General features: G+C 44.5%; 1 protein-coding gene across 15 annotated transcripts in view; it reads left to right on the forward strand.

The window, feature by feature from the left end:
• MACF1 (microtubule actin crosslinking factor 1) overlaps positions 1-21,369 on the forward strand; it is a 370,922-nt gene that overhangs the window by 294,537 nt on the left and 55,016 nt on the right. For 14 of the 15 annotated variants that reach the window (XM_066375911.1, XM_066375914.1, XM_066375912.1 and 11 more), the window contains 3 exons: positions 18,889-19,050; positions 19,246-19,416; positions 20,063-20,229. In XM_066375911.1, coding sequence (XP_066232008.1) covers positions 18,889-19,050; positions 19,246-19,416; positions 20,063-20,229 — 500 coding nt within the window. Of the gene's footprint in view, positions 1-4,517; positions 9,410-18,888; positions 19,051-19,245; positions 19,417-20,062; positions 20,230-21,369 lie in introns of those variants that run through there. The other variant, XM_066375925.1, reaches the window with a different exon arrangement.

The raw sequence follows: 21,369 nt of genomic DNA on the forward strand, positions 1-21,369 counted from the left end.
TTTTTTTTTTTTTTTACAGAGACAGAGAGTGAGTCAGAGAGAGGGATAGATAGGGACAGACAGACAGTAACGGAGAGAGATGAGAAGCATCAATCATTAGTTTTTCATTGCGTGTTGCAACACCTTAGTTGTTCATTGATTGCTTTCTCATATGTGCCTTGACCGCGGACCTTCAGCAGACTGAGCAACCCCTTGCTGGGGCCAGCGACCTTGGGTTCAAGCTGGGGGGCTTTTGCTCAAACCAGATGAGCTCGTGCTCAAGCTGGCGACCTCGGGGTCTTGAACCTGGGTCCTCTGCATCCCAGTCCAACGCTCTATCCACTGCGCCACCGCCTAGTCAGGCAGGATTTGGATTTTTTAAATGAGAAAATATATTATTAAATGGCGTTGAATAAGCTTCCAGTCTCAAATTTTTAGCAACCTTTTCATATACTACTCAATAACTCTTAGGCCCCCTGGTAATTTTAAATAAGAAAATCTTGATATACTGCTAGTTTTCTGAATAAGCATAAATTCCTTGGCTTGGCATTCATGGGCCCTGGTGAACTGGCCTTGAGCTTCTTACCACACTGACCTCCCATTTTTCCTTTTCATATACCTGTATTTAAGCCACACTGACTTCATTTCAGATTTGCTTCTTTGGGGTCCATGCCTTTTTAGGTTTCTTACCTCTTGCCCTTCACTTGTCTTCACCAGCTCTGTATACAGGGTAAAGCAAAAGTAGGTTTACAGTTGTGAGTATGTGAAACATAGAGTATTCTTGTATTATGATTTATTGTTATTTTCCATATGAACAACTGTAGACCTACTTTTGCCTCACCCTGTATACAAGTCCTAATGAATAAACTTGATTCCCTCTATAAACCCTTCTCTCATTCCTCCTGTCTCCCATCCTCCCTTTCTTTTGTTAAGTCTTTTCTAACTTGCAAAGCCCCATGCTCTGTCATCACCGCTGTCTTGGTGAGTAACTGAAAGAGGGATTAATACACTGTCTTTTGGAAAGTCTACAAGCAGGATGGGACTTTAGGGGTCATGAGGGTTCCTGCAGAGTATGTGGAAAGTTATACATGAGAGCTCAAATAGCATGAAAGTCTGTAGTATCCCATTTAAAACAAGTCTCACATCTTGCCATATTGCTTAATGAGCCACTCAGTAGCCCTCTTTATATAATAAAAGCACCAAAGGATGGTAATAACTGATGCCCAACAGGTACAGACTAATACTGTGGAGTTTCCACTTGCCACTAAATAAATGCCTGTAAACTCCAGAGATCCTGCAATGAAAGGCATTTTGTAGATTTAAAGTGTGCAAGATCCAACCAGTCTTCTGTATCTTCCTCTAATCAGCACTAATCCTCCAGGAGGAGTGGGAGTGGGGTGAAAAGTCATTATAGAATCTGAGGAAGTGTGGATCAGGGTCTCCATATTGTCCTAAGAGTGTAAGGTTTAAGTCTGGAACAAAGGCAAAGGGCCAGGTCCAAAACTTGGAAAGGGAACTGTGTTAGGATGTGAAGAGGCTCTATCTGGCAGTCTTTAATTAGGAAGACAGCAGGAAGGGCCCAGATTATTCTTTCTTCTAAATTCACTGAAGGAAAATCGGACACCAAATTCTGTTCTTAGGAATTTCTAAATGAATAGAGAATTCTTTGAACTCTCTAATCAACTAACTGGAAACTAATTTGAAATTTGGCATCCACACATATATCTGTGGTTGCAGGAGTGGGGAAGCATCCAAAGTAGTTCTCTGGAACTCCCTATACTTCTTTAAAAAGTTTACAGGTGCATATAAAATAAACAGATGCTTTTGTTGTTGTTGTTGGAGCTATCAGGGTAACAAGAGGCTGAACGCCGTATCAGGTATTTATTTTAGTCACTGTGATGGCTACTGGCAGAGTTCCACATACCAAAACTAAGGAGAAACTCATGAACAGATAAAAAATAAAACACAAAGGAAAGTGACATTGTGCTTCCTCTCTTGATTTCTTTCTAAACACAAAGGGATGATAAAGTAGGAGCAAAGCACCCTTTGGCTTTGTTTTGGCAGGTGAGTGGGGGATTGGGTAACTTTATGTAATCCTTTCTATAAGGTTGTGTTTGCACTTTGGGGAGGTTTTTCTATAATACTGTCTTAATGCTTTTGTAGTTGCTACAACTTCATAGTTGCTAAAATGCTTCACTTATTTATTTATACTATAATGTGGAGCATTGGTGAGAGTGGTGAGAATAGGGTAGATAGGTGTGGGGAGGGAAAAGACCAGAAAAGACTGAATTGATTGGCACTTGACATGGTGAAGAAACAGGAAAGGAATTTCTGCCTGGGAAGTTTGTGATTCCACATCAAGATCATTCTTTATAATAGAATAACCACCCACCCTTAGTCCAGAGCCAGAATTCCTCAGATTCTTCCAACCAGAGGGGCCTGGCACACTAAACAGTGTTATGATATCTCAACACTTAAGTGAATGTGTTTGGCCAGAGAGATTTGCTAGTGAAAGTTATCTTGCCTTCCCTGGGTTTTTCCAGTTGTACTGAATAATTAAAGGAAAATTAAAACCTGCATTCCCTGAAATGTTAAGTATCAGATCTGTAAGTTGATCAAGCCCTATGATCAGTGTTTCAGAGTTAGAATGGACCTTAAAATTTATTCTAAACAAACTGATAGAGGATTTGTAAATGTTTCCCCAAATCTTTACCAAGTGATTGCTTGAATTTCTGCACAAACACCTCCAGAGTCAAGAATGGGATCACTTTAAGAGACACCCAATTCTTTGAATAGCTGTGAGAAAGCTCTTTGTTGTTTGAAATCTGCCCTTGGATCTTCATGTGTCAGTTTAAGGAGCCGTCCAGAACAAGCTTCCTTCCTCCCACGTCCTATTTCTTCAGATACTTCTTATTGACTGGATTGCCTAGAACCTTCTCTATGTCAACCATTTTTGGTTCTTTCTGTTATTTGTTCCTGAGAAGACAGTACTTCTATTGTCTTACAGTATAGGACCAGAGGGACTCAGGATTCCAGGGCAGCTTCTTTAAAAGTTTTAGTACTAAAGAATATTAAAGTTAGAAAGGCAGTCAAAACACAATCTAGCCTGCACCCCCTCTTTCAGTTTACAGATGGGAGAGAGTCTTTTGGATTTGAGTGGGCCGAATTGATCAACAGCCTCTTTCAAAGTGAGAAGTAGTGAAAGCAGTTTGCCAGTGAAAGGTCTTTTAGTTGTTTAATTCTGAGCACAGGCATAAGTCCACACCTCATTTCTGCCAAGGACCTCTCTGGCTCCCTAAGCCTCAGGCTCCCTTCAGGGTTTCACTGCCAGAGCTCTACACACCAACTATTGGCTTCACTTTTCCATTAAGTTTGTCTTATTGACCACATAGTCCAGAGATTCAGAAATTTTAATAGATTTTTTTTCCTATAGAAAATGACCCTCACAAAGGGAGCTATATTTCTCCTTCAGAAATGTAGCTGCCTCTGGCGGACAGCTTTCCTGGGTTGCCCTTTCTACTTTCTTTGTTTAACTGTCTCCAGGTGACTAGGCTTTCCTAAAAGCCAAACACTGTGGACAGGATTGTGGGCCACCGTTCTCTAGAATTTTCCATCTTCAAACTTGAAATATAGAATAATGCTTTTCAGCTGGCTCGGGTTTCTTTGGGTATGTGCAGTTATAAAGGAGCCCAGGTGTTTGGACGTGGGCGCCGCTGCTGAGGTCTCCACTGCCCCCTTCCCTCAATCCCCATTCCTCAGTCGTTGACACCGCTCAGGTCTGTGAGCTGAGAAATACTGGTGGAAGAAAGGACCACGACCTGATGTGAGAAGGGGAAGCGAGAAGGTGCCTAGAGTTTATCCAATAACTTGGTCTCTGAGCGTGGCCGAATTCCTTCAGACAACCAAAAAGTGCCAGTTTAAGACTGGAGTGTTCTTGGGCTCTGCAGGAGAGCCCTAAAGGTGACATTGGAGGGACTCGGACAGCCCTTGGCGGGAGAGCTAGAGCCGACAGCCAGGCAGGCGGCCCGCGGCAGCCAGCGCGACCCTACCGGCAGATGGGGCCCTGAGTGGCCCTTGCCAAAGCCAGCTGGGGGAGGCGAGAGCACCCCCTTGGGTTCACTCGCCCTTGGGCTGGGCGCGCAGCCCGGCAGGATGGGACAGGACCCTGGGAGGCAGGGGGCTGGGGTGGGGGGGAAGAGGGCGGGACTTTTCTTTGTCAGGGGATTTGTGGTGCGGCAGAGACTCGGCAGAGACTCGCGCGGTGCTCCCCTCCTCTCGCCCTCCCGGGGGCGGGGCTTTCCCTCCGGCCTGAGGGCCGCGGGGGGCGTGGGCTTGCTGAGCCGAGCGGCTGGCGCCCGGGCTCTCTCGCCCCGAACCGCGCAGAAGCCCCTCCCCCGGTGCCTCGGCCTCCAATCCTCTCCGCCGCCCCCTCCCTCTCCGCTCGGGTCTCTCCTTTTTCCTGCCCCCGCCCGCTCCCTCTCCGCCCTCCTCCCCTGAGCTCTCTGCGTCGGGCTCCGGGCTTCCAGGGGGGTTGCCCGGGCGGGGCGGCGTGGTGCGGCGGCGCGGGGAGGAGGTGAAGAGCCGCCCGCCAGCCCAGCGCTTCCAGCAAGCCGCGGGCAAACGGCACGAGGGAGGAAGGCTCGCCCCCGCCCGGCCCGAGTGGAGCCTTTTGTTCCCAGCCAGAAGTTTGCATGCCGGGACCGTGACAGCTGCGGGCCGGGAGGACGGCGGGGCCGGCGGCGGCGTAGAATAGAGGCGGCTGCTTGACATGCAGCCCACGGCGCGGCGGCTGCGGCTCGGGGACTGGCGGCGGCGGCGGGGGAAGCGGCAACCACAGCACGCGGGACTCAGCTGCCGGAGGGACAAACTAACTTCCTGAGCGCGGGACTGGAGGCCGGCGCGGCCCGGAGCCACCTGCCAGCCAGCGGTGAGGCAACCCTGGCCCCCGGGGTGCGCAGCATGGTGCGGGGGAGTGGGCCGCGCTGAGCGAGCCCTTCCGACAGACCCTCGGCGGCTGCTGCAGCCTGCCGGCCTCTCAAAGGCCCAGAGCCGGGCTCCACTCTCCTTGTTTTGCGACCACAGCTCAGGACTCTTCTGGGAGCCACAACAATGCCATGATGTTTTGGAGACAGGAAGCCCCAAACTGGCCCCGAATGAAGGACTTCCTGTGTTTAAAGTTGCAGGAATATCCGCCGACCAGCCCAGTTCAAATGCAAACACCCGAACTAGGGAGGACGAATGGCTAATTCAGACCAGCTGGACTCTCCAGGGCTGGAACTGAGGCTAAAATGAGAGGAACTCTTAGGAGCTTGGGCCATACATGAAGACTAGAGAGGCTGTGCCATTGTTAAAGGACACAATCGGTAAAATCCTCTGCTTCCAACTCTGTTTGGATGAGAAGTGAGTGGAACTAGATATTGAATAAGACTTGTCAATATCAGATGATTTTTTTTATTGACTAAATTAGAAAGAGCCGTGCTCTTTAAAAAAAAAAAGCCATACAAGGAATTATTTTGTTTGTTGATTAAATTATACCACTAACCTGCAACTATGCGGCTGCTAACCTATGAGGAAAAAGCTGTTGCTCTTAGTTTCTCCCAGGATGGTTTCAAAGTGGGACTTACAGGCCTTTCTGGAGGGCAGAGCCAGTTGGTGGTTTGGGGTTATGAACATGTAAAGGGATTTTTAACTTATGCAGAATGCATTTTGGGGAAACTCCAGAAAGATTTTTAAAAGGTTGATGGTTCATTTTGATTGAAAAAGTATGGGAAAGCCACTCAGCAGGCCAGACTGTTTAAGGCAGAACCCCACCTGTCTGGGGAAAGGAGAGGAAGAGGATGGCTATATAGAGGATTGCTATGTTCCACAGCGGTCTATATATGATACAATGAGGATAAATGAACAAATTGACCAGGGGTCAAAGCTTAATCAGACTTCAAAAAGCACCATGGAAAAGATGGAAGGAAGTACTATATCCAGCAACGGTACATTAGGAGCAGCATCTAATGTTTTTGAGTCTAGAGCACCAGAAGGGAAAAAGCTAGATGAGAGAATAATATTTGATGCACTGAAGCTAAGTAGTGATGTGCAGAAGTCAGCACCTGTGCCGCCCAGAAGGCGGCCAAATGCAGAACGCAAAGACAATATTAACAGGAGGTCATGGAAGTCCTTCATGCCACCCAATTTCCCAGAATTTGCAGAAAGGATGGAAGCTTCTCTCAGTGAGGTTTCAGAAGCTGGTGTTTCCAATCCTTCCTTGCAAGAGAAGAAGGAGTCCAGTTCTGCATTAACAGAAAGTTCTGGTCATTTGGACCACAGGGAACCGCAGTCAGAGTCAGTAACTCTGGAACATGTGTCCAAATCCATAGGTATTTCAGAAGGACGGGATGTAAAAAACTTAAGTGGAGACCACCAAGACTTCAGATTTCAGCAGCACAGTGAGAGCTCTCCCCATGAATTCCAGCCTCTAGAACCAGAAGCTGCAGCAGCTAGTGGTAACACAGATGTAATGCAGGAGCACAGATTCTCAAGTGCAACCTGGCCCAGAGCCATGAAAAGTTTGGCTAAGGGAGGCTTCAGTGAGAAGCAGCACCCCCTTGGGGACACAGCTTGCACTGTGGAAATGCCACCTCTCTCCCCTTGCCTGAGTGAAGAGCTGTTGGATCCAGAATCGCATGTTCTCATAACCCCCGGCCTGAGAGAGAAAACAGAGTCTGAACTAAAGTTTGAGGAGGATGAGCGATGGATTATGATGACGGCTGAGGAGGAGTGGGAGGAAGAGAAACTGTCAGAGAGAGGAAAGACTTTTCTAATTGCAAATGAGAGAAAGAACAGCCTGGCAGATATTTTTGAAGAAAGAGAACAAGCAAATGCTGTAGCAGTGGTGGAGGATGGATCCGATTGCTCAGCTGCTGCCTTGGGGACTTTTGACCACCTAGCTCTTGGTCAGATTTGTTGCTCGGATGACTTACAGCCAGTTGAGAACCATTTGGCTTCTGTTCTGAAGGATACCCCTCTTGATTACAATTGTGTTCTCACAGGTGAGAGTGCAGTAGGTGAGCTGAAAAACAGAACTGCCCAGGAGCTAGAGGGTCTTGCTTCTGATTTAGAATACACTGTTGGTCCAGATGATTCAGAGCAGCTCTCTGACACAGATTCAGTGCAGATGTTCCTTGAACTTGAAAAAGAATGTTTATGTGAAGAAGGAGTAACTTCTCTAGTTGAGCTGGAGAAGCAAGTCTCTTCTGAAGGGCTGGCCCCATCCCAGGATACAGAAAATTCATTTGTAGTTAGTAATTTTCCAGGGGCTGCCTTAGAAAAGGAGCATGTAGGCATTTTAAATGTAAGTGTGAAAGATGATGATACTGGAATGGATTGTGAATATTTTAATGCCCTGGATTCTTCTCAGGTGTCTAATGCTATGGAACTTAGTTCCCACTCTGATATCACAAGGGACACTTCCATTGTTAGTGAGGAGGAGTGTGGAAAAGTGCCTTTTATCCCCAAGACTGCAGGGGAATTTATATTTGGACACCCTGCTGGCCTAGAGTCACCAGGAAAGCTAGACCCAGAAACATTGCCCAGCTCTGATTGCAGGGCTTCTTGTAAAGAAAAGTTACCAGCCTTTGAAGCTGAGCTGGCCAAAGAAAATGGCAGTTTGTCTGAGGTAGACTACAGTCTAATTGAGGGGAGTATTGAGAGGGTCCCCTTCAGTTCTGCTTTTAGCTATGAACTAACAGATATTACCTCACAATCTGAAGTAGAGGTATTATCATATGGTTCACATTTACTAACAGATGAGTTTCATTTGGAAAGTGAGAAAGGAGCTGTTAATCAAGAAGATAGTCTGATGTCCTTGGGAGATGTGGACCTTTGTGAACTGTCCATGGAGAAAGTTCATAGTGAGGCACAAGAGCTAGGTTATGAAACCCAGCTTTTGGAGGACCGAGCCCCAGCACATCACAGAGACTTCCCAGAGCAGGTCTTCGAGGATCTCCAGAGAAAGTCCTCAGAGTCAGAGATTCTGAGTCTGCACCTGCTGGATGGAGAATGGAGCCATGGCAGCGATGGAGAGAGAACTGTGAGTGACATAAAGCCCAAGCTGAATGTGGCATCTCTGAGTGGAGGAGAGAAAGAAATGAGAAATTCAGAGTCATTGCTGAATATCTTTCTGGGGGAACAAATTACCAAGGATAGTAATTCTGAACTAATTTTGGAGGAATGGATACCCATCCCAGAGAAGCCTGCCCCAACTGCTGCAGTGCCCACTATGAAAGATGCCCTAGATGCTGCAGTGCCCACCTCAGAGGGAACTGCTGTAGCTGCTGTCACAGTGCCCTTTCCAGAGGAGGACATCTCAGTTGCTTCAGTGGCCACCACAGAGGCACATGTCCCAGCTGCTTCAGTGGTCACCATAGAGAAGAATGTCCCAGCTATTGCAGCGCCTGCTTCTGAGGAGACTGCTTCAGCTGCTGCAATGCCCAACACAGGGGAGTATATCCCAGAGGGTTCTCTCCCTCCAGCTGCTGCAGTATCTGCTCCAGAGGAACCCAGTACTTCAACTGTTAGAGTGCTCACCCCCGAGGAGCCCGCAGCCCCAGGAGCTGCAGTGCCCACTCCCGAGGAGCCCACAGCCCCAGGAGCTGCAGTGCCCACTCCCGAGGAGCCCCCAGCCCCAGCTGTTGCAATGCCCACCCCCGAGGAGCCCACAGCCTCAGCTGCTGCAGTGCCCACCCCCGAGGAACCCCCAGCCCCAGCTGTTGCAGTGCCCACCCCTGAGGAGCCCGCAGCCCCAGCTGTTGCAGTGCCCGCCCCCGAGGAGCCTGCAGCCCCAGCTGCTGCAGTGACCACCCCGGTGGAGCCCCCAGCCCCAGCTGCTGCAGTGCCCACCTCTGAGGAGCCCCCAGCCCCAGCTGCTGCAGTGCCCACCCCAGAGGAGCCCCCAGCCCCAGTTGCTGCAGTGCCCACCCCAGAGGAGCCCCCAGCCCCAGCTGCTGCAGTGACCACCCCCGGGGAGCCCACAGCCCCAGCTGCTGCAGTGACCACCCCTGGGGAGTCCCCAGCCCCAGCTGCTGTAGTTCCCACCCCCGGGGAGCCCCCAGCCCCAGCTGCTGCAGTGCCCACCCCAGAGCAATCCCCAGCCCCAGCTGCTCGAGTACCCACCTTCGAGGAGCCCTACATTCTAGCTGCTGGAGTACCTGCTGTGGAGGAAGTGTTCCTTGCTGGTGTGCCTTTCCTGGGAGATTCTGTCCACAATGATTCAGTGCCTATCTCAAGAGAAGGAACTCCTGTTCTAGAGGAGTCTCCCTCTGCAGAAATGTGGATCAGGGAGGACCTTGGTTCTCCAGCATTTGGAATAAAAGAGGTGACTGGCACAGTGCTGCATGCGAAGGTGCCTCTGGCTGCAACTGATGGATTAAATTCAAATGAGGTAATTATTACTCAGTTTGTTGGAGCAGAATGTAGAGAGTAAAGTGAGATGTGCAAGTTTCCTGACTTGGTGGTTATTAGAAGGGGCACAGATAGTCCTTTCTCTGGTTCTCTTTGGGGGTCCTGGGCTTTTCTGGTCTTTTTTTTATGAGGAAAATGTGTCTTACTTTCATCTGGCAAAACTTTATAATTTGTATTCTGTGTTTTTATTCAGAGATAACAAAAACCCAGGGAAGACAGGGTTGTAAAAAGTCTGTTTACATTTTTAAAAAGATTATTAGCAGGAATGTGATAAGCATGTTCTTAGCCAAATCATGAGGCTGCTATCAATCAGTGATGCCAGCAGTCATGTAGAGACTAAAGTGTAGGCTTTGGAGTGAGACTTAAGATACTTCTTAACTAACCAATTTGGACAAATTAGTTGTCCTGAGTCTCCAGTTTCATCATTTGTTAAGGCAGAACCCTGTGAAGATTGTGAGAATAAAATGTGTTCACCCATTTAAAGCATTAAGTGTATAAGATTTCAGTCACTGTCAATATCCTCCCTCTTTCCCTTTCAAATAGGTTGGTTAGTTGAAAGAATTCACCAAAGCAGGTTGGGTTAAAGCAATATACACAGATGTGCACATTACAGCTTTTTAATACAAAAAGCTGTTTATTGAAGCTAGAATAAGGGATAATAATGTTTATGAAAAAGAAGGGTATTTCATTCGTCTTGTCAAACTTTGTGTCCTGAAGCAAGTCACTTTCCTGTACCTCTTATTTCTTAATCTATGAAATAAGAGAATTGGGCTAAATGTTCTCCTGGGTTTCTTAACTCCCAAGATTCTGAAGCTCTTAATGTTAGAGAACAGACTAGGTTAGGAATTTTTGAACACTCCTAGTCAAAGGAATCTGATGAGATTGATGAATTTTACAGTTCATTGCTCCACTGTCATTTGGTGAGTGGTAAGCAGTGGAGTGAAGGAGTTAGAAGTTTAATCAAATACAGTCAGGGGATACTGAGTGCAGAGGTACAGGAAGTCTTCAGGTTACGACAGTTCTGTACCTACGAATGACAGTGATGTAACCCGAATTTTGGTGTAAGTGGAAACGCCCTAGCCTAAGTCACTTACCTATCCTAACAGTTGTAAAATCATAATCTAGAACATTAAAACACAACTAAGCCACAGAAAAAGGAAAAGCATGTAAATATACTGTATTATACACTACAGTAGTAATAGAAAAATGAGTAAAAAAATTTCTTACCTTTATTCCTGTGGTTGGCTTGCACACTGGAAGGGGCATTGCAAGATGGGAGAGAGTGACCTATTGGGAGGAGGAAGCTGGAGAGGCAGGAGAACCTGCAGAAGGTGCTGGAGATACTGGGTCAGGTGAATCAGGATTGCCTAAGGAACATGCAGGAAACACTGGAGATGATTCTACCTGTACTACAGGTGTTTCATCTCGAGAAGCAGCTGATGTAGAGGGTACAGGATCTGTTGCAGGGCTCTGTACCTTCTTAAAGAATTGTTCAGGCTAGTCTGAAAGTACAATGTAGTCCGTAAGTATGATGCTAATGGCATAAACCAAAACGTTCGTGTCACAATTTTTTTAAGATTTTATGGGAGTGAGCATTGTAAACTCGAAAGCCAAGTCTTATGTTAAGACTATCATAACCCAAGAACCCCCTGTAGTTTGGTTTATTACACCATACTCAGGACCCAAAACAGTATCTTCTCTGAGTGGGCATTCACATTGACTGACTGGATGAGTATCAGTCTCCTGAATATCCACGGATGCTATAAGAAAGTTGAGTTCTCTCATCCACCCACTGCAGAACCTTTCAGGTAGGCCTTAGCTGGCTTTAGTACCATTTACACGTGAAGCTGCCAGCAATGAGAAATCATTTTGATTGTGGACCATAAGCGCTGGTTTTGCCACAGATCCTCCAGAGTGTTGGTGGTGTCACCTTAGGCCAGGGGTCTCAAACTCGTGGCCCGCGGGCCACATGCGGCCCGCCGAACAATTTTGTGCGGCCCGCAGACTAATCCACGAAGTTCAAAATATTTTGGATAAAATTAAGTAAGCCTAGGGGCCTACTTGTATTTTTCATTTCTCTAGCATCCTAGCTAGATATTAGCTTAGTTAACAGCAGTTGTGATGCGAACTTCAGTTTCTGGTCGTTTTGTGACACTGAATAAACTGCATGTATGATTGTGCTTGTTGTACTGATTTTTTTTTTGTTTTCAACTGCAGTGAGAAAAGTGTTGCGTAACAGTTGCCTTTTGTAGACCTAGTGTGGCCCGCCGAACGGCTGTGATCTTGCTCTGCGGCCCACATGCTGAGTTGAATTTGAGACCCCTGCCTTAGGCTTTACCAATTATTTTGTAATGTATCATCCCATCAAATTAGAACACCACCTTTCAGGTTGGGATTTATTTTTCTGAGTTTTGTTGAATTTGGTTAACACCAAGATCCCAGTAACCTGTCCAAAGTCACTGGCATTATTGGTTATACAGAATATTTCCAGTTTAAAGCCTACACAATAATCAGTGAAATACAGAAATTAAATTTATAAGGAGACAGTCAAGTCTGAATAAAGGGGGAAAATTCAGGGAAACCCTTAATATCAGTCTCTGGGATATCTGTTTCCTCATCTACAAAATGAGTAAATGAAGCCAGATAATTTCTAAGGATCCTTCCAGGCACAGGAGGTAGTCATTTTGTAACACAGTTGCCTGTTACAAATGACAGGAGGAGGAAATAATAGCCCAACTGCAAGGTAGTTCATCATCTTTGACTTATGGTTACTTTATGGAATATCTGGAAGCAAGATACGTACCTATATCAGTGTACAAAGGAGAAATCTAATCCATAGCCATAACCAGGACTGTTAACCAATAAGAATGTAGAGAGGCTATTTTGAAAAGATTTATTGAAACAAAACAAATATCGTGATAGAGGTAATATGAGTATGCAAATTTTGCTAAGTGGATGAAAAAACTTTTTCTCAGATAAGAAATGGATTTAATTTCTTCTATAAGGGTTTCTAGAGGTGATTGAACCTTTCATTTCTATACATAAACACTCAGGACTTGACAAGTGATTATACCCAGAATGTGATTTAAAGGGAACTGCTTTAGATTGTGTGTGTGTGTGTGTGTGTGTATACACAAATATACACGTTTATACATGGTTTAAATAGATACAGGCTTTCTAATAGCAATAAGACTAGAGCTTGATAGAAGGAGCAAAATGTCAGAATTTGTTTGCTTTTTCTATAGTTGGGATTCTAGGCCCACTAAGAGCATTCTGTGCTTATTTAAATGCCCTTCTCAATAAGACTAACTCTTATTTCCAGTCACTGCAGAAGAAAAAAAAACTTTTTATATAAAATAGGGATTCTATAAAATTAAAATTTGCCCAAAAAGTTTTTAAGCAAAAGTTGGAGAGCCCCATAATCTCAGTTCGGTTGTTTGAATGCTTAGCTGGTCAGCAGAACCTTCATGAAATTGTTTGCCTTCCCTAGCCCATTTCTATACAACGATTTATTTATTCAATGGATAAATATCTATTGCGTACTTACTCCATGCCTGGGTATTGGGGCTCCCGCAGTGAATAGAGTTAGTATAGTCCCTGCCTTTGTGGCACTTATACTATAGTAGGGAAGGCAGGCATTAAACAAAAATGACACAAATGTATAGCGACCAATTGTGGCAAATACTTTGAATAAAAAAGAAAGGCAGTGATAAGAAATAAGCCGGGTATTTAATTTCAATTGTAGCATCAGGGAAAGGACTTTAAAGCTAAAACCAGAAGGATAAATGGAAGTTACTTATGCAAAGAGTCAGAAGGAAGAGCCTCCCAGACAAAGGAAATGGAAACTGGGAAGAACCTGGCATGTTAGAACTAGAAGGCCAAGTGGCTAGACTGCAATGACCAAGGGTTCTGAAAGAGTACCTTGAAATGAATCTAGAGATTGGCAGGGGTTAGATGATGCAGGGACTGAGAAAGACATCCTTAAAAGCATCTGTACCTTAAGAACCGTGAGAGGCTATTGAAAGACTTTAAGTAGAGGAGTGAAATGATTTCATTTACATTTTTAAAAGATTACTCTCAGCTTTAAGTTTGATAGAGAAAAATCACCTGACCAGGCAGTGGCACAGTAGTTAGAAAGTCAGACTGGGACGCAGAGGACCCAGGTACAAAACCCCAAGGTTGCTGGCTTGAGCGCAGGCTCATTTGGTTTGAGCAAGGCTCACCAGCATGAGCTCAAGGTTGCTGGCAAGGGGTCATTCGGTCTGCTGTAGTCCCACCCCCACCCCCGGTCAAGGCACATATGAGAAAGGAATCAATGAACAACTAAGATGCTGCAATGAAGAATTGATGCTTCTCATCTCTCTCCCTTCCTGTCTGTCCCTCTCTCTGTCTCAGTCACACAAAAAAAGAAAAAAAGGAAAATCAGTCCACACTGACAGTAAAGATTCTCAACATTTGGAGTTTATGAATCTCAGCTTTCTTTTGTCTTATATTTTATTAGTTTGTAGTATAATAGATAATTGGCATAAATACAGAGAACACTGAATGGTTTGCTTTTTTTTTTTAATTCCACTGTCTACTATGTATAGAGTGAATTGAGGAGATCAAGGACGGATATTCACTGCAATTACCCAGGTTGCTTGGACTAAAGCAGCGGTTCTCAACCTGTGGGTCACGACCCCGGCGGGGGTCCAACGACCAAAACACGGGTCGCCTAAAGCCATCGGAAATACATATTTTATTTAAAAATGTATTGTATAATAAATATGTATTTTCCGATGGCTTTAGGCAACCCCTGTGTTTTGGTTGTATTTTCCGATGGCTTTAGGCGACCCCTGTGTTTTGGTTGTTGGACCCCCGCCGGGGTTGCGACCCACAGGTTAAGAACCACTGGACTAAAGAGATGTATGTAGATTTGAAAACAGTTGGATAAATTCAAAGTATATTGGCCCTGGCCAGTGGCTCAGCAGTAGAGTGTCAGCCCAGCGTGTGGAACTCTGGGTTCCATTCTAGTCAGGGCACACGGGAGAAGTGACCAACTGCTTCTCCCGCGCCCCCTCCCCCCATCTCATCCTTTCTCTTCCCCTCCCACAGCTATGGGTAGAGCAAAGTTGGCCTCGGGCGCTTAGAATGGCCACACCTCAGGTGCTAAAATAATAGCTTGGTTGCCAAGCAATAGAGCAGCCAAGCAGACTGGCAGGGCATCGCCTGGTAGGGGGCTTGCTGGGTGGATCAGGACACATGCAGGCGTCTGTCTCTGCCTCTCCGCCTCTTACTTAAAAAAAAAAAAATCAGGATATATTTTGGAGGTAGAATCAAAACCTGATAATGGTTTTTATATTAAGAGGAAAATAGAGGGAGATACCAAGGATGGCTTCTAGGTTCTGGTTTTTACAACTGAGTGATGGGGGCAGTAGTAAATTGTTAACTTAGGGAAGAACAGATTTTGGGGGAGAGGAAAGTAGAAAGTACTGTTCAGTTTTGGAACAGTTAGGTTGGAGATGCCTGTAATTCATTTGTATGGAAATATTAATAAAGTTGGACATACAGTTTTAAAGTCATAAGCATTTGTCATGGTTAACATTTAAAGTCATAGGATTGGATAGAATCGCCTGGAAGAGATTATAGAATGAGAAGAGCACCCAGGACTGACATTCTGCCCCCAGACACTTAACATTTGCAGGTCTGGAAGAGAAAGAAAGAGAGCAAGGACATCAAAAAGGATCAGTCAGGATGAAAACTAAGAGAATATAGTATTACCAAAGATAAAAGTGTTTTAAGACATTCTTTGGGAAATTTTTTGTTTTATGTCCCTGGTGTATCTTACATCCTTGCAATTATTTTTACTAGTGTTCTGCTCTGGGAAATGTCCACCAGCCCTGGTTAGTTAATAACTTGGCACGGTCACATTGAAATACTAAGGAGTAGGAATTTTATTTTATTTATTTATTTATTTTTTTTTTCCCTGTATTTTTCTGAAGCCGGAAATGGGGAGAGACAGTCAGACAGACTCCCGCATGCGCCCGACTGGGATCCACCGCCACACCCACCAGGGGGAGAAGCTCTGCCCACCAGGGGGCGATGCTCTGCCCCTCCAGGGCGTCGCTCTGTTGCGACCAGAGCCACTCTAGCGCCTGGGGCAGAGGCCAAGGAGCCATCCCCAGCGCCCGGGTCATCTTTGCTCCAATGGAGCCTCAGCTGCGGGAGGGGAAGACAGAGACAGAGAGGAAGGAGAGGGAGAGGGGCAGAGAAGCAGATGGGCGCTTCTCCTGTGTGCCCTGGCCAGGAATCGAACCCAGGACTCCCACACGCCAGGCCGACGCTCTACCACTGAGCCAACTGGCCAGGGCCAGAAGTAGGAATTTTAGTGTGTCTTAAAGCACTGGGTTTGCAAAACAACTTTATTTGGGAGTTGAGAGAAGGAGCAGGTGTTTTTAAATTTATTTTCTTTAACATTCTGTTTACTTATATTCAAAATAAATATTTAGATGGCATTTACTTAGAGGTGTGCTCATATTTTAGCCTTCTGGAAAAAGATGAGAAAAATACTTCTACCTTATCAACATAACCCATAGAGAGGAAGTAGGAAACAAAGGAAGTAATCTAATGCTTCTATAGGAACTATTTATAAACAAAGAAATTCAAATTTTAAAAAGGGAATTAGCTCTGTTATGTGAAAGAGATTATAATACTTACTTGCGCCTGACTAGGCGGTGGTGCAGTGGATAGAACATTGGACTGGGATGCAGAGGACCCAGGTTTGAAACCCCAAAGTTGTCAGCTTGAGCACGACTCATTCGGCTTGAGCCCCAAAGGTTGCTGGCTTGAGCAAGGGGTCGCTGACTTTACTGGAGGACCCCCCTCCCCCGGTCAAGGCACATATGAGAAAGCAATTAGTGAACAACTAAGGAGCCACAACAAAGAATTGATGCTTCTCATCTCTCTCCTTTCCTGCCTGTCTGCCCCCCCTTCTCTGTCCCTAAAAAAAAAATTTACTTTATTAGTACATTAGACACTAGCCACACGTGGCTATTGGCCCCATGAAATGTGGCTAGTGTGGCTGAGGAACGGAATATTTAGTTAATTTAAATAGCCACAAGCCTGACCAGGCGGTTGCGCAGTGGATAGAGCGTCGGACTGGTATGCGGAGGACCCAGGTTCAAGACCCCAAGGTCGCCAGCTTGAGCACCGGCTCATCTGGTTTGAACAAAGCTCACCAGCTTGGACCCGAGGTCGCTGGCTCGAGCAAGGGGTTACTCGGTCTACTGAAGGCCTGCGGTTAAGGCACATATGAGAAAGCAATCAATGAACAACTAAGGTGTCGCAACGAAAAACTGATGATTGATGCTTCTCATCTCTCTCTGTTCCTGTCTCTGTCCCTGTCTGTCCCTCTCTCTGACTCTCTCTGTCTCTGTAAATAAAAATAAAAAAAGCCACATGGAATTGCTGGCTACCATATTAGACGACACAGAAAGAGTATAAATGTCACTCATAGTGTGAGACAGAATTTTACTATTGGTAAACAGTGGCTCTTCAGTGGATTTGACATCTTCTGTCTGTACCGTTGGGTTTCTGCTTTCCTTGCTTTTCCAAACCCCATCCAACCCCACCACTACCATCACCATTTTTGTTGTACCCAAGCAACTTAAAACATGGGAGGTATTTTTCCCCCCTCTGCTCTGATTCTTCTTCAGTAAAAACATCTTTAATACAAAATGGAATCATAGTATATACTTGCTTTTTCTGGGAACCATGTTGTTATGGGGAAACAGTCATTTTTAGCTGAACTGCCTTGTAGTGTTGCCTAACAAAATATGGTGTGATCAAATTATAGTATAAAATAAAGCCCACTGGTAATTACCTTTGTAATCTTCCCTTTTTAGTGTTCCCTGGGGCTTTTCCTCCCTGGTGACTCACTTATCCAGCCATAGACCATTCTTTCTAGAGTCAGTTTCCTAATCCTAGTGTGATCTGTGTGGTCTGATATAGGCCAAAATTAGTCTTACCCAAACTTAGAAAATTTTTTACATTTAGTTTTGTCCTCTTCCATTTTTTTCATCCTTCAGTCTTAATTGACTCACCTGTGTCTCTCTGACATTGAAGGAACTTTTTATGGAAGAAAAAAAGAATAGGAAAATATCCAGATGATTATTATCCTCTGATGATTGAAATAAATCTGATCTTAGGGTCAAATATTTCATTCTTTCCTTTAGACTGGTGGTTTTCAACCTTTTCACACTTGGGGACCGGTAAAAATAGAATTATCTTGGGAACTGCTAAGACAGAAATAACACTGAGCATATACATGAATTTGACTAAGATCATTGGGTCTATAATCTTCATACAACATCAGGGTGGTTAACTCTTTTGGACCGGAATCAAATTTCTGGTGGACTGGTCAGCGGACCGCCAATTGAAAAACACTGCTTTAGAAATTTCTAAGTCCCCTGACCTGCAGTGGCGCAATGGGTAAAAGCGTCAACCTGGAACACTGAGGTCGCCGTTCGAAATCCTGAGTTTCCCTGGTCAAGGCACATATGGGAGTTGATGCTTTCTGCTCCTCCCTCCCTTCTCTCTCTGTATCTCTCTCTCTCTATCTCCTCTCTCTAAAATGAATAAATAAAATCTTAAAAAAAATTTCTAAGTCAACGTAGAGTTTAACTGCAGTAGAAACATGCACATTGCTTGTTATACTTGTTCACATTTTTTAAAAATTGTTTTGTGGTGAGCGTGAATATGCAGTATCATTTTAAAAATATTTTATATGTGTCTGCATGTTACTCAGAATTATATGTCTGAAGTTGATAAAGATATTTACCAGTATTACTGGCTTATTTCCCTTTATAATCAGAGTAATACTGTTTCAAGATTATTGTCTGTGTGTGGTCTGTGGCCCTGGAACAAAATGGAGTTAAATAACCACAAGAGGATTAAGCTATGAGATTGACATTTTTCATATGTTCATATGTTTTGGCTAATTGAGTTATTAGTCCTAGTCAGAGAAGAGCATTGCATTTATCAGTGGTCACTTAAGGCTTTTCCCCAAGGTATTTTTAATCTTAAATAGTCGTCATTTAGTATCATTCTTCCTTTTTTGGATTGCTACACATCACATTTACTTTTATGATATCTTGAGGCTGATGCTTCTCTCTTCTTTATAGATTTTTGCATTAAAGATTATGCAAACATTAAAAAATAAAAACAAACCAGAAGTCATCCACTGGGTTAAAGTCCAAGTAGTGCCATAACTCTCTGCAATTACTTGTCTATAGGAGGTTGTATTGAAATATGAAACCACATGTTTCTCTGATAGTTCCTTGTACAAATGGCTTGTTTTCACTTTTTATTCCTGGGCCTCCTTTATCAAACCATAAATCTCCCAAGAGTAACCTGTCAGTGTATGGTGTGGAGAGTCTGATTGCCTTTAGATTAAATCTCCTTTGGCTTACAATTGTCCAGATGTTTCAGAGGGAACAGGTGGATCCTCTTCAGATGAAATTACAGCAGGTGAATGGACTTGGCCAGGGATTGATTCAGAGTGCTGGAAAAAACTGTGATGTGCAGGGTTTGGAACATGACATGGAAGAGATCAATGCTCGATGGAACACACTGAATAAAAAGGTAAGTGGTGATGGTGGGGAGCATATAACAAGTATACCTGAAATGGAGGGCAGGGAAAGAAAAGAGACATTAAAATCTAAGGTTTTCCTGAATGCAAATAAAAATTTAGTCATTGCAATCTCTAGTTATGAAAAGGAGTCGGTAATTTAAAAAGCTCTCTCCTTCTCATAATGAGCCTTTGTGCCTGTGATACAGGTTGCACAGAGAATTGCACAACTACAAGAGGCTTTGTTGCATTGTGGGAAGTTTCAAGATGCCTTGGAGCCGTTGCTCAGCTGGTTGGCAGACACTGAAGAGCTCATAGCCAATCAGAAACCTCCATCTGCTGAGTATAAAGTGGTGAAAGCACAGATCCAAGAACAGAAGGTGAGAATGTTGGGACAGTGAACTCTAACAGCCACAGGGAGTGGCAGACAACACATTCGCTTATACTTGAAGAAGCATGTTCAGTTTTAGTAGAATCCTCACATACTTTGTATGATCCTGAAAAAGAAAGGTAGACCTTTATTTTTACTATCTTTAATGCACTAGTTTACTGTGGCGTGTATTGGACTGAACACTTTTACTTGTTTAAGTATCCTATTTCAGTGTTTTAGCCACAGCTTTATCTTAAGAGGTTTTTGGTGTTTTAGGGTCAGCAAAATTTTAAGCAATGCATTTATATAATTTCGTGTATAAAGAAAGGTCTGTTTAAATATTGGGGGGGGGGGGTTAATTTTTATTTCAGTGCATTTTTCTCCTGGTTCAAAGTAAGTTCCCTGTTAGTCACATAATGATGGCAGTCACTGCTCCATTTAAAAACTTAAGTGTATGAAAAGTTTACATGGATGGTAGGAACTGTGCTGTACATCTTATGTTTTTGTCTCAAAGTGAAAAAAGTTCCTTCTATTATTAAATTAAACTTAATATTTGGTGGGGTGGGGATTGGGGACTTGTTTTTTCATTCTTATTGTGAATTTTAAAGTGACCCCATGTTACCACTTTTTATTCTTTTTAATCATGTGTACGATAGCTGCTCCAGCGACTCTTGGATGATCGAAAAGCCACTGTAGACATGCTTCAAGCAGAAGGAGGCAGAATAGCCCAGTCAGCTGAACTGGCTGATAGAGAAAAAATCACTGGACAGTTGGAGAGTCTGGAAAGTAGGTGGGCTGGGCTACTCAGCAAGGCAGCAGCCAGGTAAGGCCAGAGGCGTTTTGAGAATGGGTCAGAGAAGGTTTGTTTTGCCCTATTTTTGACTTGCTATCACTGAGATACTCTAAAAGCTCCTGGGTGCTTCATACAATGCTTTGAAAGGTATTTAATGGCTTTTATCTTAGAGAGGGTACAGTCTTACAGATGATCCTCATAACCAGAATAACTCTCAGGTTATGAATGTCACTCCTCCCTAAATTACTGAGACCTGGAAGACGCCTTGGTCTGTTTTTCTGCTGCAGCATAATTGTGATCCCAAACGACAAGACACAGATTCCCACAATCCAGCCAGTTAGTTTTCTGAGTGTTTGAAACAGATTTTTTCCCCTTCATATTTATAAATAATGTTTTTGATACTTAGAATTGAAATTTTCACTGATTTTCTTTCAGCTTATTAGAATATTAGATGTTTTGCATCATAGAGCTAGTCTGTGGTTCTGTTAATTGTGCTTTCAAGAAATGCATAAGTATTACTTTCTTCAATAAATGGCAAAAAGACAGGTAGTATACTTTTCTCCTCCAAGGCAATGCCTTCTCATTCCATAACTAAAAGTTCCCCCAGTGTCACATGGGCTTAATAAGTCACATGGATGTCTTTACTTTTAGCCTATACAGTCCCCAGTTTTTTTGTTTGTTTGTTTGGTTTTTTTAGGGGTTTTTTTTTTGCATTTTTCTGAAGCTGGAAACGGAGAGGCAGCCAGACAGACTCCCGCTTGCGCCCGACCAGGATCCACCCGGCACGCCCACCAGGGGGCGATGCTCTGCCCATCTGGGGCGTCACTCTGCAGCAATCAGAGCCATTCTAGCGCCTGAGGCAGAGGCCACAGAGCCATCCTCAGCACCCGGGCAAACTTGGCTCCAATGGAGCCTCGGCTGCGGGAGGGGAAGAGAGAGAGAGAGAGGAAGGAGAGGGGGAGGGGTGGAGAAGCAGATGGGCGCTTCTCCTGTGTGCCCTGGCCGGGAATCGAACCTGGGACTCCTACACGCCAGGCCGATGCTCTGCCACTGAGCCAACCGGCCAGGGCGACAGTCCCCAGTTTTAAAAATAAATGATAGCTGATCAGAAATCAATATGAGAGTAGAGTTGATTATTTATTATTGTGGTCTAATTCAGTTGTCTGCCAA

This window comes from Saccopteryx leptura, chromosome 3 (assembly GCF_036850995.1).
Source record: "Saccopteryx leptura isolate mSacLep1 chromosome 3, mSacLep1_pri_phased_curated, whole genome shotgun sequence".
Classification (NCBI taxonomy): domain Eukaryota; kingdom Metazoa; phylum Chordata; class Mammalia; order Chiroptera; family Emballonuridae; genus Saccopteryx; species Saccopteryx leptura.